At 45.8% G+C, this 20079-nt stretch overlaps 1 protein-coding gene across 1 annotated transcript in view; it reads right to left on the bottom strand.

The window, feature by feature from the left end:
- Window positions 1-20079, bottom strand: part of LOC306940574 (afadin-like) — a 175843-nt gene that overhangs the window by 15160 nt on the left and 140604 nt on the right. Inside the window, 10 exon segments of the mRNA XM_079525671.1 lie at window positions 796-975; window positions 1697-1911; window positions 3355-3617; window positions 5366-5789; window positions 7743-7917; window positions 8432-8650; window positions 11114-11202; window positions 11802-12002; window positions 15477-15595; window positions 19608-19681. Coding sequence (XP_079381797.1) covers window positions 796-975; window positions 1697-1911; window positions 3355-3617; window positions 5366-5789; window positions 7743-7917; window positions 8432-8650; window positions 11114-11202; window positions 11802-12002; window positions 15477-15595; window positions 19608-19681 — 1959 coding nt within the window.

Raw genomic sequence — 20079 nt, 5'->3', positions numbered from 1 at the left:
CGCAATAGATCCTTTTTTTTTAAAAGCAGCTCAGCATGGCAAAGCGATGACATAAAGCATGTTGCAGGTGCACATTGCAGGGCATTTCATTGTTACTGCGAGCACTGCAATGAGGAGAGAGGAAGGCGAGGGGGGCTGGATTTCCCCTTCCCTTCCCTTCGCTAGAGCAAGAGAGAGAGAAATAAAAGTTCTAACAGATGTGTTACTGCATGCTTTCCTGCCTTCCTCGAACTCACTTGAGCTTGTAGGACCATAACCCCTGAATGTTTGTCGTGGTGGTCATATAGCTATACAGTAACCCCTGAATGTTTGTCGTGGTGGTCATATAGCTATACAGTAACCCCTGAATGTTTGTCGGGGTGGTCATATAGCTATACAGTAACCCCTGATTTATTTGGTCGTGCAAAGTGTCACAAACCCAAAGCTTTTAGTGTGTGACACCGGCACAAATCAGGATTAACTGACACCCCCACCCCCCCACCCCCCATCTTGGACCAATGCACACAGGTTGACGTAATGATTCATCCCATTCTGCATAATGGGCTGCTTGCCAATCTCTCTCTATCTCTTTCAATGCGTTTTCCCTTGGCTAATCCTTCTTTCCCTCCTCCTCTGTCCCATCCCACTCTTCTCTCCTCCTCCTCCTCCTCCTCCTCCCACTCTTCTCTCCTCCTCCTCCTCCTCCCACTCTTCTCTCCTCCTCTGCTGAGCTACAACGCGCTGTGTGTTCGTTGCCCTCTGCCTCCGTTCCCGCCGTGTCTCTCTCAGCCCCATGGCCGCCCCTCCCTCTCTCACCCTGGCTCTCTTCTCGGCCTCCAGCCTCTGCATGATCATCATGGTGTCCACGTCCTCGTCCTCCTCGTCCTCCTCGTCCTCGTCGCTCTGGTTGGACTCCTGCAGTCGCTTCTGGAACTGCCACTCCAGCATCAGCTTCCGGAGGCGGTCGCTCTCCTCCGCGGTGCGCTCCGGTTTGGCCTGCGAGGACACACAGTTCAGCTCCATTAATACTGTTAGCAGAGCTGCTGCTGCTACTGTACTACTTTCTAAAGATTTGTTTTTGGCTTTTCGGCCTTTATTGATAGCATCAAGTGAAGACATACAGGAAAGAGGGAGAGAGAGAAGGGGAGAGACACACAGCAAAGGTCGTCATAAACGGGACTCGAACATGCAACGCTCTGTCAGGCCAAAGCATATATGTCGCATGCGCCTGGACCACATGAAAATGGAAGATCTTCAAGAACAAAATGAGTAGAATAGGTAGACAGACTAGAGCAACATCTAGCAACATCTAGACAGACTAGAAAAACATCCAATGCTGCTATGACCCAATTTTACACACCTTTAGAGACGATTTTGTCAACAAATAAAAACTAGACTAAAATGTTAGGAAGGGACTAGTGGACAAGAGATCCAGTATAAGTCATTTTACACTTAGTTGCATGCTGAAAATAGCAGATCTTGTAGATCGGCTATTTTCAGCAAGTGCAAAATCAGTTATTTCGACGGCATCAAGGCCCACCGAAATACATTTTAGTCGACTAAATCAACTGTAGATTTAGTCGACTAAAATCGTATGACATTTAGTCGACTGTCTAACACTAACATTCTGGGTGACTAAAATATGACTAAAACGAAATGAAAGCTATTCAAGAGACTACGACTAAAACGAAGATTTGCTGCCAAAAACAACACTGACCTGGAGGTCCTGGATCTCTTTGTCCAGCAGGTCCACGATGTGCAGCTGCTGCTGCTTCTCGGCCTTCTCGCGGGCGTCCCTCTTCCAGGGGTCTGGGGACAGGCTGTCGCTGGACGACAGCTCCTCCTTGCTGATGGTGATGTACTGCAGGTCCCGCCTCTCGATGGTCCGGGGCTGCTGCTGAGGCAACAGCTCCCTGATCACCGTGTCCATGCCTGCAAAGAAATCATTGTAGACTTTAGGAAGTCCAAAGGTATCCACTTCCACACGCCCATTTCCATCTGTCGACATAGTTGAGAACTTTAAATTCCTGGGCATACACATCACAGACACGTTCACATGGTCACTCAACACCGAGTACATCCTCAAGAAGGCAAAGCAGCGACTGTACTTTCTGAGGCACCTTACATTTTTTGGCTTAAGTACCAAGGGACTTGTGAACTTTTATCGCTGTATAATTGAAAGCGTCTTAACTGGCTTTATCACAGTATGGTATATATTTATTTTGTTCTTTCTTTTGCACTATAGCTGTTTGTTTGTTTTTGTCCTGTGCTCGAAGCTAAATAATTTCATTGTATTTATACATATGACAAATAAACGTGAACCTGAGCATGGGCATAGTGACAACAATCCAGTGGCGTGCACAGACATTTAGAGGGGCAGGTGCTGAAGTTAAAAAAGGGCACCTTGTGCAGCGCGTGGAACCGGCCGGTTGCCTTAATCCATTTTGGGCGGGAACCCCTTTTGGTGTTAGCATTATGTTATGCTTTAGCTATTGAAAAATAGCAGATCTACAAGCTCATAGCGCGCCACCGAGTGGCGCGCTATGAGCTTGTAGATCTGCTATTTTTGAAAAATCAAAAAAAAAGAAGAAAAAAGTTTTTTTTTCTTTTTTTTCTTCAAAAGGGCACATTGCCAAAAGGGCAGGGGGTGCTCTAGCACCCCCTAGTGTCTATCTGTGCACGCCACTGCAACAATCCCTTCATCTTCAGTTTACAGCAGGGGCTTTTCAACCCTTCTCATATCAAGGCCCATTATTTATTCAGCATTTGAGCCACGGATTTTAGCCTCTCAGACCCAAAACTGAGTCTTTGGACAAGATTTTATCCACAATTCCATGCTGTATTGATGTTGGTAGCATAGGAGGAGAGATAACAGGCAAACATTGAATTCTTGTAAATCAAGTAATGCAGATGTTTAACAATAATCTAACTCTTGAGACCGGGTCCATTTGGTTTCATTTTACGCTCTCAAGAGTTAGAGATCTACAGTATAAGGGTCCATTTGGTTACCAACTCTCCATCATTTAGCTGGGGGACCACTTGGAACCCCTTCAAGGACCACTAGGTTGAAAACCACTGATTTACAGTACAAGACTGTAGCCTGATGATTTGTACTTCGTTGTACGATACCGTCACACTCCAAAAACAGCGGATCGGCAATATCAGCTACAGCTTGCAAATCTGCTATTCTCTGTGCACGACAAAGCATAAATTAGGCATCACACTGCAAAAGTGATTTTAAGACGGTACGTTGTGTGAAGCTAAGCGCGAGTGGCATCAATTTCCATCTCATCCCGTTTTCTCCACGTCTTTCATGCGTTCGTATTTACAGCAGAAAACATCCAAACAGCGTTACTTCATTCCAATGTTTTTTACCTGCAGAGTTGGGGGGGCCGAGAGCAGCCGGGGGAGGCACGGCAGAGCGAGGCAGGCTGGCCAGCTTCTCTGGCCTGGACGGAGGGGGTGGCTGTGGCTGGGGGGGCATGTAGGGCTGTGGCACGGCCACTGGGGCCCCTGGCGGGGGCTGGTGGTGTTGGGGAGGGGGCGCCGCTCCTCCTCCGTTGTGGGGCTGCACGGGCATGATCGGGTTGGCCCGGATCTGGCCCAGTTTCCTCTCCTGCTCTCGCCTTTTCCTATCCCTGGGGAGTCAAAAAATCATCAGAACTTAACCCATTTTTTTCAATAGCTAAAGCATAACATAATGCTAACACCAAAAGGGGTTCCCGCCCAAAATGGGTTAAGTTAACCCAATGACCCGTTGGAATTATTTCATTCACTAAAAGTAAAACCCAATGACCCGTTAGAATTATTTCATTCACTAAAAGTAAAACCCAATGACTCGTTAGAATTATTTCATTCACTAAAAGTAAAACCCAATGACCCGTTGGAATTATTTCATTCACTAAAAGTAAAACCCAATGACCCGTTGGAATTATTTCATTCACTAAAAGTAAAACCCAATGACTCGTTAGAATTATTTCATTCACTAAAAGTAAAACCCAATGACTCGTTAGAATTATTTCATTCACTAAAAGTAAAACCCAATGACCCGTTGGAATTATTTCATTCACTAAAAGTAAAACCCAATGACCCGTTGGAATTATTTCATTCACTAAAAGTAAAACCCAATGACCCGTTGGAATTATTTCATTCACTAAAAGTAAAACCCAATGACTTGTTGGAATTATTTCATTCACTAAAAGTAAAACCCAATGACCCGTTGGAATTATTTCATTCACTAAAAGTAAAAAGAGATAACGCGCATCATGACCACAGCTGAATAGCCAGTCAGAGATGCGGTGAGGCGCCTTGACTGGGATTCATGATTACTGGCCAACTAAAAACCAGAGAGAGAAAGAGAGAGAGATAACATTTCTTACACAGTATTAAATAGTACATGTTACTGGAAGGAATGAGTTCATGGTAAGAGTGCAGCATACCATACAAATAAGGCTAAATTCCTTCCCGCAGCTGGCCCATGTTCCGATACGACCCCAGGCTCTCTGCTGCACATCGTCACCCTCACTTTCTTATAGAGTTAAAATGCAGTTTCTCAACGGACCGACATGCGGAAACAACGGTGGGACATGCGCTGCTCCCGTGCTTGCGGTTAGGGTTATGGTTTGAGGTAGGTTGTCGGTCTAATGACAGTCGGACCTAAAGGCTGTACCCGTTTCAACAAACCAGAAGGGTTCAAACAAACCAGAGCCATCTAATAGAAGAGTTATGATATTGAGGGAGCAGAAACAGAGCGCTCGAGCGGCTGTTCAAGCAGCCTGGAGAGGGACAAGCTGGAGTTTGAAACACATTTGTTTCAACGCAAATAAGAGCAATTTTACTGTTTTAAAGTATTTTACAGAAACAACTAAAGTCCATGTAATGTTTACGTTGTACGATTACTACAAAACAATCTAAAATAAAGGGATTTAAGATCATTAAAGCTGGGCTGTTGCCTGAGTCCAATGCATTTCTGCCTACTTCCGGTCCAGGACTTGGCCCAGTTGGTTGTCCCCACGCTCAATAGAAGTCTATGTAGAAGAGAACATTGGACTGAAGCCCCATGAAGTGAACAGAGTTTTCGTAACTCTGTCTTACTCTATGGCTCTGAAACAAACAAGACGCGCGAACGTGGGAAGCGAACGCAGCTCGTAAATTGCAACAACAATTAGAATAATTTACGTACTTCTTTTTTTTTTAAGTTTTCTTTTTTTAAGTTTTTTTCTCTTTTTTTAAGTGTTCTACTGTGTGTGTGTGTGTGTGTTTTTTTTTGTGTGTGATACAGCTGCGCCCTCTGGTGGCGGGCGGGTGGTGTCACAGCGTGACAGACATACAGACAGTTCTGCCTGGGTTACATAGTAATCACTCATTGCATTCGCAACCAGCCTACCTCTCCTCCTCCAGACGAGCCTTCTCCTTCTCGTACCAGCGCTGCTGCTCCTCCCTCTTCTTGCGGTCGGCCGCCTGCTGGGCGGCGGCGGGCGACACGGTGGGCGGCGGCGGCAGCGGCAGGTCCACCTGGGGGTCGTAGGGGTCGGGGTAGTGGGCGGGGGGCGGCGGCGGGGGCGGAGGGGGCAGGTCGGAGCGCGAGGGCGGCTGCTGGGCGTGCTGCGGGGGCACGGCGTGCTGGTGGGGGGGAGGAGGCTGGGCGTTGTTGGGGGTCTTCCAGCGGCCCGGCCCGCTCTTGTGGTTCTGGCCCTTGTTGGACGACGAGGACCCGGCGGAGAAGTTGAGGTGCTCCTGGCTGGAGGTGGAGGACTCCACCGAGGAGGAGACCGGGTGGTGGTTCCCCCAGGGATCCATGCCGCCCACACCTGGGACACGAGGAGGACACATACAGTACAGTACAGTGAGTGGAGTCCGAGTCCTTGAATGCATTTCAAGTAATTTCCCCAAATTCAAGGTACCAAAAGTTAACTCTGAACTTGTGGCCCTAATACATGGAATGACCTGTAAACTACATTCAAATGGACCACATTGGTGCCCTCGATTCGTTTTAAAACCTTGGTGAGCATACAGATGCCCACAACATCTAACTGTTTTTAGATAGTTTTGAAATTTGTCTTAGCTTCCATTTGTAACCTATATAATTCATATGTATACCTTTTGTTTTCCTTTTCTTCTGATGTATTGTGATGTTTTTTATATGATATTGTATTACTCTGATGACACTGAAAATTAGTTTAATTACTCTGTGTAATTTTGAGAATAAATAAAACTTGAATGAATTTATTTGCATGCTTTTTTTCCTGCCTTTATTGATAGTTTGAAAGCAGACCGACAGGAAATGGGGAGAGAGATGGGGTGGGAAGACACGTGGCAAAGGCCATCGGGATCGTGAGTCGAACCGGCGGCACGCCGTCAGGCTGGCTCAGCAGCCTAGGAGCCCAGACGGTTGAGCTAAATGCTTAGTCATGATTCGGTTTTGGTCATAGTCGCCCCAAAAATGCCACCTTAACCCATTCAGGCCTGACGTCGAAATAAAAAAAACATTAGCTCTGAAAGAATATATACCTATTCAAAGATTTGTGCCGCATTTTTACGATTTTTCAAAAATAGCAGACCTACAAGTTCATAGCGCACCACTCGGTGGCGCGCTATGAGCTTGTAGATCTGCTATTTCTCAATAGCTAAAGTATAACAGAATGCTTGAAACACCAAAAGGGGTTCCCGCCCAGAATGGGTTAATCTGTTTATCTTAATCAGGTTAAGGTCGTAATAACTGTAAGCATAATGTTATTATGTCACATCCTAGTATTTTTCTGGCTGTGTGTTGATGTTTTCTTGGATTGTTTCTGTGGTCAAATGGGAGCCTCGTGGACAGGAAACAAGCTGAATAGTCAGAGAATATTATCAGTATAATGTCAAATCTGGGGATACATTTCTTACCAAGAATGTTCTTCACCAATGTGTTTGTAAATGTGTCTAACATATCCCACATTGGTTTCTGTTCAACCACCCTAGGGGAATGTTTGACAGCTGCTGAAAGTTGGGGTACCATCAACAACCATCATTCTGAACCCATTCCAAGCATTAGTTTTGCACGAAAAACAGTCACACAATCTGCTATTTTTAAGTATAAAATAATGCTTAAAACACCAAAAGGTGGTAGAGGTATGGACCCCCTTTTTGGATCATATCGAAGAGCGCAGTTGATTCTGTGTATAGGCCGGAACCCACCTTCACTTGCACACATGCGCTTTCACAACCCGGTACCACTTATTATTATTATTTATATTCTCTTTGTTTCTCCATTGTTGTTTTTATATACATTGTTGTTAGCTTTTTTTTTTTTAAGTAACTGTCTTGTATTGTGTCTTGTATTGTGTTGTCCTTGTGTCTATGAAAAAATATATAATATCAAAAAAAATGATTAAAAAAAAAACACCAAAAGGGGTTCACCACCGTCCTGAATGGTTTAAGTGGAGTGGTGGGTGACTTGAACCCTAAGCAGAAAAGGCGTAGAACCTTTTCTGCATAGCGTTCAAGTCACCCACGACTACTCGCGCTTAACTCATGCTCTGTGGTATGATGGTGTTGTGGGTCTAAAGGAGATGATCGACACTAGGAGCTGGTCTGCAACGCGTGTGAGCTTGTAGACCGCCCGTTTTAGGTCTGCAACACCGCCGACCGCACGACGGGCGGAGTAGAGCTCACCTCGCTGGTAGTCCATGTCTCTGTGCTGGTATTAGTAGAGTTATGGGGGCCTCACCTCGCTGGTAGTCCATGTGTCTGTGCTGGTATTAGTAGAGTTATGGGGGCCTCACCTCGCTGGTAGTCCATGTCTCTGTGCTGGTATTCGTGTGGACTGTGCTGGTAGTCTTGCTGCTCTCTGGCGTAGAGCGGCTCCTCTCGGTGGTGCTGCGGCTGCATGTGGACCAGGTCCTCCGGCCTCAGGGTGCCCGCCGGGGGATACAGCTCCTCCTGGGAGTGAGCCACGTGCTGGGGGGACAGACGGCAGGGTGGGGAGGGGAGAGGAGAGGAGCGGTAAGGACAGACGGCAAGGTGGGGAGAGGAGAGGTATAGGGAGTCAATTTGGACATGCTACAAAGATGGCCCTTTACCCGGGAACCAACATCGTTCTAACGAATATTACATTTTTTACTAGTGGGCTATTAAAGGTATAACTGAATATTCATCAAACATGTAATGTAGAACTGAAAATGTTTTTAGACACCCCTTCAAATTAAAAAGTGTCAGCAGGGCCAGATTAAGACTTTGTAAACCCATGGGCTTTGATCAGCGTCAAGGCCCACTCAGGTACTGTTCGTGGACCCACTGAAACAGGGATAATGGAAAGTGGGTTTTTAAAGGTACAAATTAACGTATGGTAAATAAGACTGTAACCATTAGATATTTTGTGCGTGAAAACACAGAACCAACACAGAGCAATACCTGAGAGAACAGCGAACTGCCCTCTTCACTACGACAACGTGACGTGCGGTGCCATTTGTACCTGCATGCTGTTGTCCAGGAGTTCGTCAGGCATGCCACCGGGCAGCCTCTCCCTGTCGTCCATGCCCTGCCAGTGCTGAGCAGGCCCTGGCCCCCCCTGGCCGTGGCCGGGGGCCACCAAGCGGTCCTGGCTCTTGGAGGCTGGGATGGTGAAATACTCCCTGGGGTAGGTCTGTGTGGGGATGGGGTAGGCTTCAGGGCGAGGAGGGGACGGCTCCTCCTGAATGGGGAGATTGGGGGGTATAGGGAGAGAAGAAATCATACGGTAAACTGAGTAAAGGGCAGTGTTGTTTTTGGCAGCAAATTTTGATTTTAGTTTTAGTCATAGTCTCTTGAGTAGTTTATTTAGTTTTAGTCACATTTTAGTCACCTGGAATGTGTTAGTGTTAGTCTAGTTTTAGTCGACTAAAATGTATTTTGGCCGGCCTTGATGCCGTTGTAATGGCTGTTTTTGAGTGGTGTAAACCACTCCTACAACTGGCTTTGTTAGTGCAGAAAAAATGAGCATGGTTGCTATGTTCACCCTGTTCACCCGGGTGTGATTTCATTACGTCAGACATGATTTCATTACGTCAGACAGGCTATATAAGACCTTACATCACTCAGTTCACACGGGTGTGATTTGTTACACTACTACTACACTACTGAGCTTGTAGATCGGCTATTTCCAGCATTTAACCAAGTGTAAAATGATTTATACTGGATCTCTTGTCCACTATAGTCACTTCCTAACATTTTAGTCTAGTTTTTAGAGAGAGAGAGAGAGAGAGAGAGTGAGAGTGAGAGAGAGAGAGTGAGAGAGAGAGTGAGAGTGAGAGTGAGAGAGAGAGAGAGAGAGAGAGTCTGTACTACAAGCCCTCGTTTGAAGTCTTAGGTACAGCACAGTGGTGGTTTAAGCTAAAAACGGAGCAAGACCAGAATAACAGATAATAAAGAAATGATCATTAGCTGCTTATAGGTTAAGAATCATTCACAAAAAGTGAAAAGAGATAACGGGTATGACCACAGCTGAATAGCCAGTCAGAGATGCGGTGAGGCGCCTTGACTGGGATTCATGATTACTGGCCAACTAAAAACCAGAGAGAGAAAGAGAGAGAGATAGCATTTCTTACACAGTATTAAATAGTACATGTTACTGGAAGGACTGAGTTCATGGGAAGAGTGCAGCATACCATAGAAATAAGGCTGAATTCCTTCCCGCAGCTGGCCCATGTTCTGATACGACCCCAGGCTCTCTGCTGCACGTCGCCACCCTCACTCTTTCTTACAGTTACAAAGCAGTTTCTGAGAAACGCTCTCGCTGCTTTCTGGGGTATACTGTATCCATTTATTTACTTTTTTGAGTGGTGTAAACCACTCCTACAACTGGCTTTTGTGTGCAGAAAAAAATGAGCATGGTTGCTATGTTCAAAATAATTTCTGACGTAATTAAATCACACCCGGGTGAACTGGATGACCGTAGCAACCATGGTCATTTTTTCTGCACAAAAACAGCCAGTTGTGAAATCACATCCGGGTGTGAGGCTAAATAATACCTTACCTTATATAATACCTTAGACATTACGTCAGACCACAGCTGATCATGCTATATAAAACCTTACACCACTCAGTTCACACGGGTGTGATTTTTTAATTTACGATGGAATAGTGATATGAAATAATCTTTTTCACATGAATTTGTGCTATGCAATGCAGTGATGAAGAGAGAGTGCTGTTAGCTTGTAGATCTGCTATTTTCAGGGTAGGGGTATATGACTATTACTGTATATATGTGGGGGCTATATGATTATTTTGGGAGGTCCCCAGTTCAGATATGATTAATTTGGGAGGTCCCCAGTTCAAATATGATTATTTTGGGAGGTCCCCAGTTCAAATATGATTATTTTGGGAGGTCCCCAGTTCAAATATGATTATTTTGGGAGGTCCCCAGTTCAAATATGATTAATTTGGGAGGTCCCCAGTTCAAATATGATTATTTTGGGAGGTCCCCAGTTCAAATATGATTATTTTGGGAGGTCCCCAGTTCAAATATGATTATTTTGGGAGGTCCCCAGTTCAAATATGATTATTTTGGGAGGTCCCCAGTTCAAATATGATTAATTTGGGAGGTCCCCAGTTCAAATATGATTATTTTGGGAGGTCCCCAGTTCAAATATGATTATTTTGGGAGGTCCCCAGTTCAAATATGATTAATTTGGGAGGTCCCCAGTTCAAATATGATTATTTTGGGAGGTCCCCAGTTCAAATATGATTATTTTGGGAGGTCCCCAGTTCAAATATGATTATTTTGGGAGGTCCCCAGTTCAAATATGATTAATTTGGGAGGTCCCCAGTTCAAATATGATTATTCTGGGAGGTCCCCAGTTCAAATATGATTATTTTGGGAGGTCCCCAGTTCAAATATGATTATTTTGGGAGGTCCTCAGTTCAAATATGATTAATTTGGGAGTCATGACCTGAGAAGCACTGCACTGGAGTAGTACAGTATCAGTGTCCCATTAGTCAAACCAATGTGAAATTAACAGACACCGTCTATCTACACACACCCACGTCTACAGTATGTAGAGTGTTGGTGTTATGTACATTAATCAGTCCAGTGTCAACCCTCTCCCTCTCCCTCTCTCTCTCTCCAGGCCACACGCAGCCGAGCAGCACATTCCTCACCACGCCTCCTACTACTCACGTCAGCACAGAGGTTGCCTGTGGATACGGAGGTGATCTTGCCGGGTCCTCCAGAGTACACAGCCTTGGCTCCGGGACTCTGACCCTGATCTGAGGACGACAGGGACAGCAGCATTTAGGGTAGTAGTTATTATGATGCATGTTGTTTTTGGCACCAACATGCTGAAATTGTCGTGTACGTCATGTGGCAGCCACCGGTGGGTCACCCCTCACTTCACGTGTGTGTGTGAAGTGAGGGCCATACGTCAATGGCGCTCTGTGCCTTCGATTGAAATGACGAAATATATATAAAAGGGAACCCCTTTTGGTGTTTTAAGCATTATGTTATGCTTTAGCTATTGAAAAATATCAGCTCTACAAGCTCATAGCGCGGCACCGAGTGCCGCGCTATGAGCTTGTATATCTGCTATTTTTGAAAAATCATGAAAATGTGGTGCAAATGCAAATCTGAATATAAATTCTTTCAGAGCGAACGTTTTTTAACTCAAATCTTTGCTTCTGGGGGGGTCCCTGGAACAATATATTTTCAGATGGGGGTCGACGGCCAATTACATATATTTTTGGGGCTCCTTGACATGAAAAAGGTTGAGCACCACTGACATAGAAACATAGGGTTTTCCAGAAATCTGTCACGATTTAGAAGACATTTTGTAGAATCGTTCCTCAGGTCAAAATGGGTTCATACGTACTGGCTACGTTGGGGCTGGAGCGGTGGTCTGCGCGGTTCTTCAGGAGACGCTCCTCTCCGCTCATCTTCTTTGGTTCCGGGTAGGAGTCCCAGCCGGCCTGCGGACTCTCCGGGGAGCCGTTCTGCACCGTGTTGTTGTACAGCTCAAAGCCCTCGCTCTTTGGACGCAACTTCCCGTTCTTATCCCGACCGCGGTCCGACGCTGGAGAAGGGGATGACACGAAGAAGGAGATGAGAAGAGCGGAAACGAGAGATTAGATTAGATGAGCATTCAGTGATTTGGGTGATTTGGAAAACAACCCCGGTCTGCCCCTGTAACAAGCTGTGCACGCTCTACAGTGGGGGGACACGCGACAGGCCCACAGCACGCACACCAAGGCCCGCCCCCGCTCGATCATGATTGGCGGAAGGCCCCTCTCTATCATGATTGGATGAAGGCTGGGCTACCTAGCCAAAAACGAAACATGAGGGGTTTTTTTTACCCTAGGGGTTAACTGGGGACAGGGAGGAACTCCTTATATGGTCAGCACACTCTATAGTAGGGAGGATTATCACAACAAAACAAAAAAAGAAGTGATATCACCTTATGAATATACCTTTAAATGAGATGATGGGAACAAGGTGAGGTGAAATGAGGGGAGAGATGGGAATAAATGAAATGACAGGAAACAAGATTAGATGAGAGGAAACAGCATGAGATGAAATGAGATGAGGAGGAGGAGGAGGAGGGAAGGTGGAACAGAGGCAAGGAGTGAAGGCATGGAATGAATGCATATGGATCAGGGGTGGGCAACTGGCGGCCCGGGGGCCACATGCGGCCCCCACCTTCACTTAATGCGGCCCTCAGGTTAATGTCAGAATTCTGATATAATATTGGTTTCAGCTGATTACAATTCCACAACATGCAAACATGACCCGCTTTAATTACTTCAGTCTAAATTAGTAGCTCAATGCTTCAACACAAGTATAATTAAAGGCATTTGAAATGAAAAATATTAATTTTCAGGATTCTGATTAAAATAATAGCAAAAATTCAAGATTTCAATTCGAATATAGCAAAAATAGCCGTTCTACAAGCTCAAAACGCGTCGCAGCGCGACGCGTTTTGAGCTTGTAGATCGGCTATTTTTGCGACGACCGTAATATATGGCCCTAGGGAGTGAGTGTTGAAATATAGTGGCCCTCTCCATCGTCAAAGTTGCCCACCGCTGCTATAGATGAATAAAGAGAGAAAACAGTGCAGGAAAATAAATAAATATATAGTTATCACCCATTTCAACCTCCTCTTCACCTTACTGCTCATAATCAGATGGCACAATTTCCATCAATGGAAATTTCCCGTCTATGGACAGTTCAGAAACATTCCTACCAACGACATAATCGGAACTACAATCTTTCTCTTCCTCGACAGTTGGCATGCTGAAATAGAAGCCATTGTTCTTGCATTAATAAAATAACCTTTTAAATCTTGTTTGAAATGAACAGACCTGCCTACCCGTCACTGGTAGGAGGAGCTTCTGAACTGTCACTGGTAGGAGGAGCTTCTGAACTGTCTACAGTCTTCCAGAGACCGAGTATTCAGTTTTATAACGAGCATTAGTGTGGACCAAATTATATATATGTTGCATTCATTGGTGTGCTACTATTTGCATCAGTGAAGTTCACTGTGATCTTAGATGACCAGGACCAGTGGGAACAGCCACCGTCTGTGATCTTAGATGACCAGGACCAGTGGAACAGCCACCGTCTGTGATCTTAGATGACCAGGACCAGTGGAACAGCCACCGTCTGCACATCCACAATATTGCGGTCTGGAGGAGAATGTGAGTAAAACGCCCCCTTTAGCGTCAGTGTGGACCACAGGCCAGCTGGGCCAAAGGACGTCCTTAATGAATACGAGGTCACATTCCAACGGACAAAGTCCAGAACACAGCCAGAAGCACATTAAACTGAGTGTGTGTGTGTGTGCGTGCGTGCGTGCGTGCGTGCGTGCGTGCGTGCGTGCGTGCGTGCGTGCGTGCGTGCGTGCGTGCGTGCGTGCGTGTCATGCTTTCAGCCTCTCACGCCATGGACACACACACACTCACTTGCAGGCACAAAATGCTAGCGGTAGCCGGTAGCCACAAACAGTAATTACAGTAGGTCTTTAGTCACGCAAGCTCCAACAGTGTGGTGGAGTTTTTTACTAGCCAACAGAATGGATGACAACAAGGATGGACATTGTCTGGACATTTCTGCTGCTCTTCACTTGCTTTCTCTGTAAAGCAAGTGGTTCCCAAAGTGGGGTCCGGGGACCCCCAGGGGTCCTTGAGGGAGTTCCAGGGGGTCCCCAGCTAAATGATAGTTTGGAAACAAATGGACCCTTATGGGTCTGTAACTCTGAGAGTTAAATTAACATTGATTTTACAATATAAATTGGGGTCCCAGAGATAGAAATGCTATTAAATGTGGGTCCGTAGACTAATTCAGGTCAAACTGGGGGTCCTTGAAGTTAAATGTGCTGAGAATCACTGCTAGAGCCGTAATAAAATTCTTCTCTTATGAGGGTCCCTGGCATATTATATTTTCAAATGGTGGCTAATAAATGTCGATTTAGGGGTCCTTGACATGGAAAAGTTTGGGAACCACTGCTGTAAAGTTCACACACATAACAGGCATGCATGTACACAGACACTGCATGGAGCCAGAATACTGTGAGATGTGAACAAAACACCAATTGTCTCTGTGGAGATGATTTCCAAGTCAAATATTAATTTGGGTGCAATCTTAAAAGTTAGAGAGGGAAGCGATATGAAATGATGAAAGGTTCGTTTGTGCCCTCAAGTTTGGGGAATTCGCTGTCGTAGTGAAGTGGAGTGAACGTCTGGTTTGGGCTTAGTTAGTCCATGACGATATCCTTCTGCTATCCCATGGCTTCAGGGACAGGCGGAGGTTTGCATCCGGGTGGTCCTTGGTTCTATAATCCCCGTTTTGCAGATGCATCTGAATTGTGCACTTGACCTTTGATGCATGACCAAAAACATAATCTCTTCAGAGGAGTCTACTAATCATTCTCAAGTTTCATGAATCTGCCCATCCATTCTCAACTTATCTTGCTAGCGAGCAAAAGCGCACATGCGTAAACCGTACACCAGCCGGCAGGCCAAATGTGGCCCTTGGAAGAATTTATAAAAAGAAAAAAGGGCTAATGAAAGTTACAGGTATGGTGTGTGCGATATGAAGTGTGAGAATACCATAATGACAGTAATCCTTAAATCATATTCAATCATATTCAAGGGCTTTTGGAGAGAAATGCCAGTCGTTAATGTCAAGGCAATTATGTTTATGCACTGTCAAATAGGTCTATTTAGGTCAATCTATTCTAAGGTAGCATATATACCTGTATAGACATATTATCCTGCTCATTACTGTGCAGACATTATAAATAATGAATTATAAATATTCTTGTTTGAGCACAAAATGTGTGTGCGCGCACGCTGTGAGGCCCCCACACACAGAATCATTCTACAGTTATGGCCCCCAGGCCTAATCTAGTAGAATACCCCTGCCGTACACGTTACAATACCCTGCCACACATTGCAAACAAGACATCACGTATGCAGAGAAAAGCTTCTCCCTGAGTGAATAAAAGTCAACAAAAAGACAGAGTGAGCATGGAGTGTTTGTGTTTTCTAACCTCTAGGCAGCATAGGGCTGGGTTGATTCAGTAAGGTAGCCAAGCCGTGGTAGATGGCTCCTTGTTTCGCCACCTCCAGAGTGACCACGGCACCCGTCCTGGTCATCAGCTCTGCAGCTCTGAGGAAGAAAGGAGAAGACCAGAGAGAGGTATATTAGAGAGAGAGTGAAAGGCGGAATGTTAACCAAACAGGCATTTAACGCAAAACAACAGAGACTACGCTCTATGCCAAATGTTTTGTCTATTCCACATCCTGTCCATTCACACCCCATTAGAACTGACATTTCCTTTGGCTAGCTAGGTCAATGCGTAGCCGTACCAACCAAGCAGGAGGCGTTTGCCTCTGCTGTTGCCATTTAAAATCACATTAAACAATTTTGACCTGAGATCAGATTCTATAAATGTCTTCTACATCCTGACAGTTTTCTGAAAAAGCTATGTTTCTATGTCAGTCGTTCTTCGATTTTTCAAAAATAGCAGATCTACAAGCTCATAACGCGCCACTCGGTGGCGCGCTATGAGCTTGTAGATCTGCTATTTTTCAATAGCTAAAGCATAACATGATGCTAACACCAAAAGGGGTTTCCGCCCAAAATGGTTTAAACAATTCGCAAATTCTTTCCACAATTTCCACCCTTACATTCTCTTCCCCACTCGACACAGGTTTGAGGGCTGAGAGGGAGACCATTAAAGTGGGACACAGGCGGAAGGCAATGGAAGGCGTATTTTCGCAACATGTTCTCACAGAGAATATAAAGTGGATCAGCTCCACCAGCAGTGCCAAGTACCAAGGTCACTAAGTTTTTTCACCAGTCAAAACAGCTAATATTTCTGACGATCACTTCTGTCTATAGAAGTGTCTTTTTGTACGTCTCTAAATGTTTTGATGATTTGAACATGGTGGACCCTGTTGGAAACAAGTGTAATGCTTAATTGGGTCGTCCACTCACAGTTAACAGCCTTTGTATTGAGTTTGTGCTTGAAATGTACTGTAATTCTGCAAACTGTTAATAAATTCTTCAATCAATCAATCAAAAGCATGTGTGGTTTTGACTTTTCCAAATACGGAATGGTATTTCACTTCTTTTTTTCTCACAGCGGTTCATTTGCCACACAGCTCTAAGCTGCTCGTTATGTACAAGCGGAAACTGGGGTTTTAATTGGCTGAGGAACATTTCTCTCAGGCCAGACCCAAAGTCACTTGACTATAATATTCAATGTTGATTCCTGCCGAGAAAAACACACACACACAGTCACACACACACAGGCACACACAGTGTGTGTGTGTGTGTGTGTGACTGTGTGACTGTGTGTCTGTGTGTGTGTGTGTGTGTGTGTGACTGTGTGACTGTGTGACTGTGTGACTGTGTGTGTGTGTGTGTGTGTGTGTGTGTCTGTGTGACTGTGTGAGTGACTGTGTGTGTGTGTGTGTGTGTGTGTGTGTGTGTCTCACACTCACACACACACACACACACACACACACACACACACACACACACACACACACACACACACACACACACACACACACACACACACACACACACACACACACACACACACACACACACACACACACACACACACACACACACACACAGAGAGAGTAGAAGCTCCAAGTGGTTGAAGGGCAGACGTAAAAGACGTAATGAGCCACATGTCTTCTATTGGATGTGACTCTGGGAATGTAAACTTCAGCTATTTCCCAACTGTGGAGCATGAAAACACTCTTTTATTGACTACGCACTGCCTCTCCAAAGCCACATTAGGAAACTTAACATAGTTGGGATAACGGACACAAACATGCACAACCTCTGTGAAAACTATATTTACAAATGTTTTGTGTCCCATTTTGTTTGAGCAAACCCTAACCCATTTGTTTTCCCTTACAATTGCAGTTAAGTATTTGAAAGGCAAAATTAGCATGGTTATCTTTGACTGATAACTTAAATGGCACTATCTTAACCCATTGTAGGTCTGCCATTTTTGAAAAATCGAAGAACGACTGACATAGAAACATAGCTTTTTCAGAAAACTGTCAGGATGTAGAAGACATTTTTAGAATCTGATCTCAGGTCAGAATGGGTTAAATGATCCTGGTGAAATGTGTGGTATTTACTGTATGTAACAGGGTGAAATGAACACTATCCCACGCCAGCCCTGGATCACAAGACTGTACATGTTGATCTCAATAACAAAGGATTTATATGAATGGGCGGCAGCCACTTTTAAGCTCCTTGAATGTGGTTTCCAAATACATGCACGCACGCACGCACAATAGAGGTAATTTCAGTGACACACAAACACACACACACACACGCTTAATAGAGGTCATTCCAGTGAAGCCAGTGTAACTCTATAAGCCTATGCTTGGTTCTGGGTGGTTTCCTTCGGTCACGGTTGTGCTCTGGAAAGACGGACAAGTATACTGTCATATCTGTGAGATCTGAGATGCTGTTGTTCACAGTTGGATGAGAGTGCATGTGCATGTTACACTTATCAATATCATCTCCACATGTGCATGTTACACTTATCAATATCATCTCCACATGTGCTGCAGCGACTGCAGCCAAAAGATCCCTTTTCCATGAAAATATTGTTTCATGTGCTCAACCGAACGGCACGGCTCCGGTTGCGTTACATTATGTATTTGAACACTGACACAGTGAAGTAGAACATTTTCAAAAAGATAACTACTTTACTAAAGACAAGGCGGTGATCCGAGCACTCAAAAAGTAAAAAATGAAGAGAGGGTGGATACAAATAGATGTACTTTATTTATAAAAGTTAAAAGAAGCTTCTTTTAACTTTTATAAATAAAGTACATCTATTTTTAAAGATTTGTTTTAGGGCTTTTTATGCCTTTACTGATAGGGAACAGTAGACAGACAGGAAAGGGCGAGAGAGATGGGGAGTGACACGCGGCAAAGGGCCGTCTGGCTCGGGAGTCGAACCCGCGGCACGCCGTCCGGCTGGCGTGGCAGCCTAGGTGCCCAGACGGTTGAGCTAACCGTCCGGCTGGCGTGGCAGCCTAGGTGCCCAGACGGTTGAGCTAACTGTCAGGCTGGCGTGGCAGCCAAGATGCCCAGACGGTTGAGCTAACCGTCCGGCTGGCGTGGCAGCCTAGGTGCCCAGACTGTTGAGCTAACCGTCCGGCTGGCGTTGCAGCCTAGGTGCCCAGACGGTTGAGCTAACTGTCAGGCTGGCGTGGCAGCCTAGATGCCCAGACGGTTGAGCTAACCGTCAGGCTGGCGTGGCAGCCTAGATGCCCAGACGGTTGAGCTAACTGTCAGGCTGGCGTGGCAGCCTAGATGCCCAGACGGTTGAGCTAACCGTCCGGCTGGCGTGGCAGCCTAGATGCCCAGACGGTTGAGCTAACTGTCAGGCTGGCGTGGCAGCCTAGATGCCCAGACGGTTGAGCTAACCGTCCGGCTGGCGTGGCAGCCTAGGTGCCCAGACGGTTGAGCTAACCGTCCGGCTGGCGTGGCAGCCTAGGTGCCCAGACGGTTGAGCACGCCGTCCGGCTGGCGTGGCAGCCTAGGTGCCCAGACTGTTGAGCTAACCGTCCGGCTGGCGTGGCAGCCTAGGTGCCCAGACGGTTGAGCTAACCGTCCGGCTGGCGTGGCAGCCTAGGTGCCCAGACGGTTGAGCTAACCGTCTGGGCCCCTCTCATTTTTAACTTTTTGAGTGCTACAATGGTCTTGCCGCCCTGGTCTTTAGTATTTTCCAGTCCCACTGATCTTTGAAGCACCAGCCCTACTTTTCACTTCTTGCATCTCCATCGAGCACCTGGTTGATTTTATTTTTGTCGCTTTGATAACTATTTTACTTTCTGCTGATTTTAGGACTATAATGAAGATGGAGCCCCAGCATCTATTAAAGTGCTACTTTCACGTGCCTCCACCTGAAGCCATTTAAAGACTCGGCACACCTGTTCATGGACTCAACCCTAAGTTAGGCACGAGTTATACCGACAATAGCCGATCTACAAGCTCACAACTCGTTGCAGCAAGACATGTTGTGAGCTTGTAGTACTTGTCCTACTACTTGTACTACTTGTAGTAGCTTGTACTACTACTACTACTACTGGCGGTAGTACTACTCAGGACCACAATGTCTCACGTATCTCACCTTTCCTGTGACAGGCCCACCAGACTGCGACCGTCCACACTCAGCAACTGGTCCCCCGCTGCCAGACGCCCGTCCTGCACACAGGAGGTGAGACAGAGAGGGTGACGGAGAGCAGGAAAATATACCGAAAGATGAGACAGAGAGAGAGAGAGAGAGAGAGAGAGAGAGAGAGAGAGAGAGAGAGAGAGAGAGAGAGAGAGAGACAGAGAGAGACAGAGAGAGAGAGAGAGAGAGAGAGAGAGAGAGACAGAGAGAGACAGAGAGAGAGAGAGAGAGAGAGAGAGAGAGAGAGAGAGACAGAGAGAGAGAGAGAGAGAGAGAGAGAGAGAGAGAGAGAGACAGAGAGAGACAGAGAGAGAGAGAGAGAGAGAGAGAGAGAGAGAGAGAGAGAGAGGGAGAGAGAGAGAGAGAGAGGTACTGTAGTGTAGAGCAGGGTGTACACTGTTCCTGTGGTTTCAGACGAGGTCACTGG

This window comes from Electrona antarctica (assembly GCF_951216825.1).
Source record: "Electrona antarctica genome assembly, chromosome: 17".
NCBI classification, from domain to species: domain Eukaryota; kingdom Metazoa; phylum Chordata; class Actinopteri; order Myctophiformes; family Myctophidae; genus Electrona; species Electrona antarctica.
Note: the sequence above shows the minus strand (reverse complement) of the source record. Positions and strands in the feature narration are given on the sequence as shown.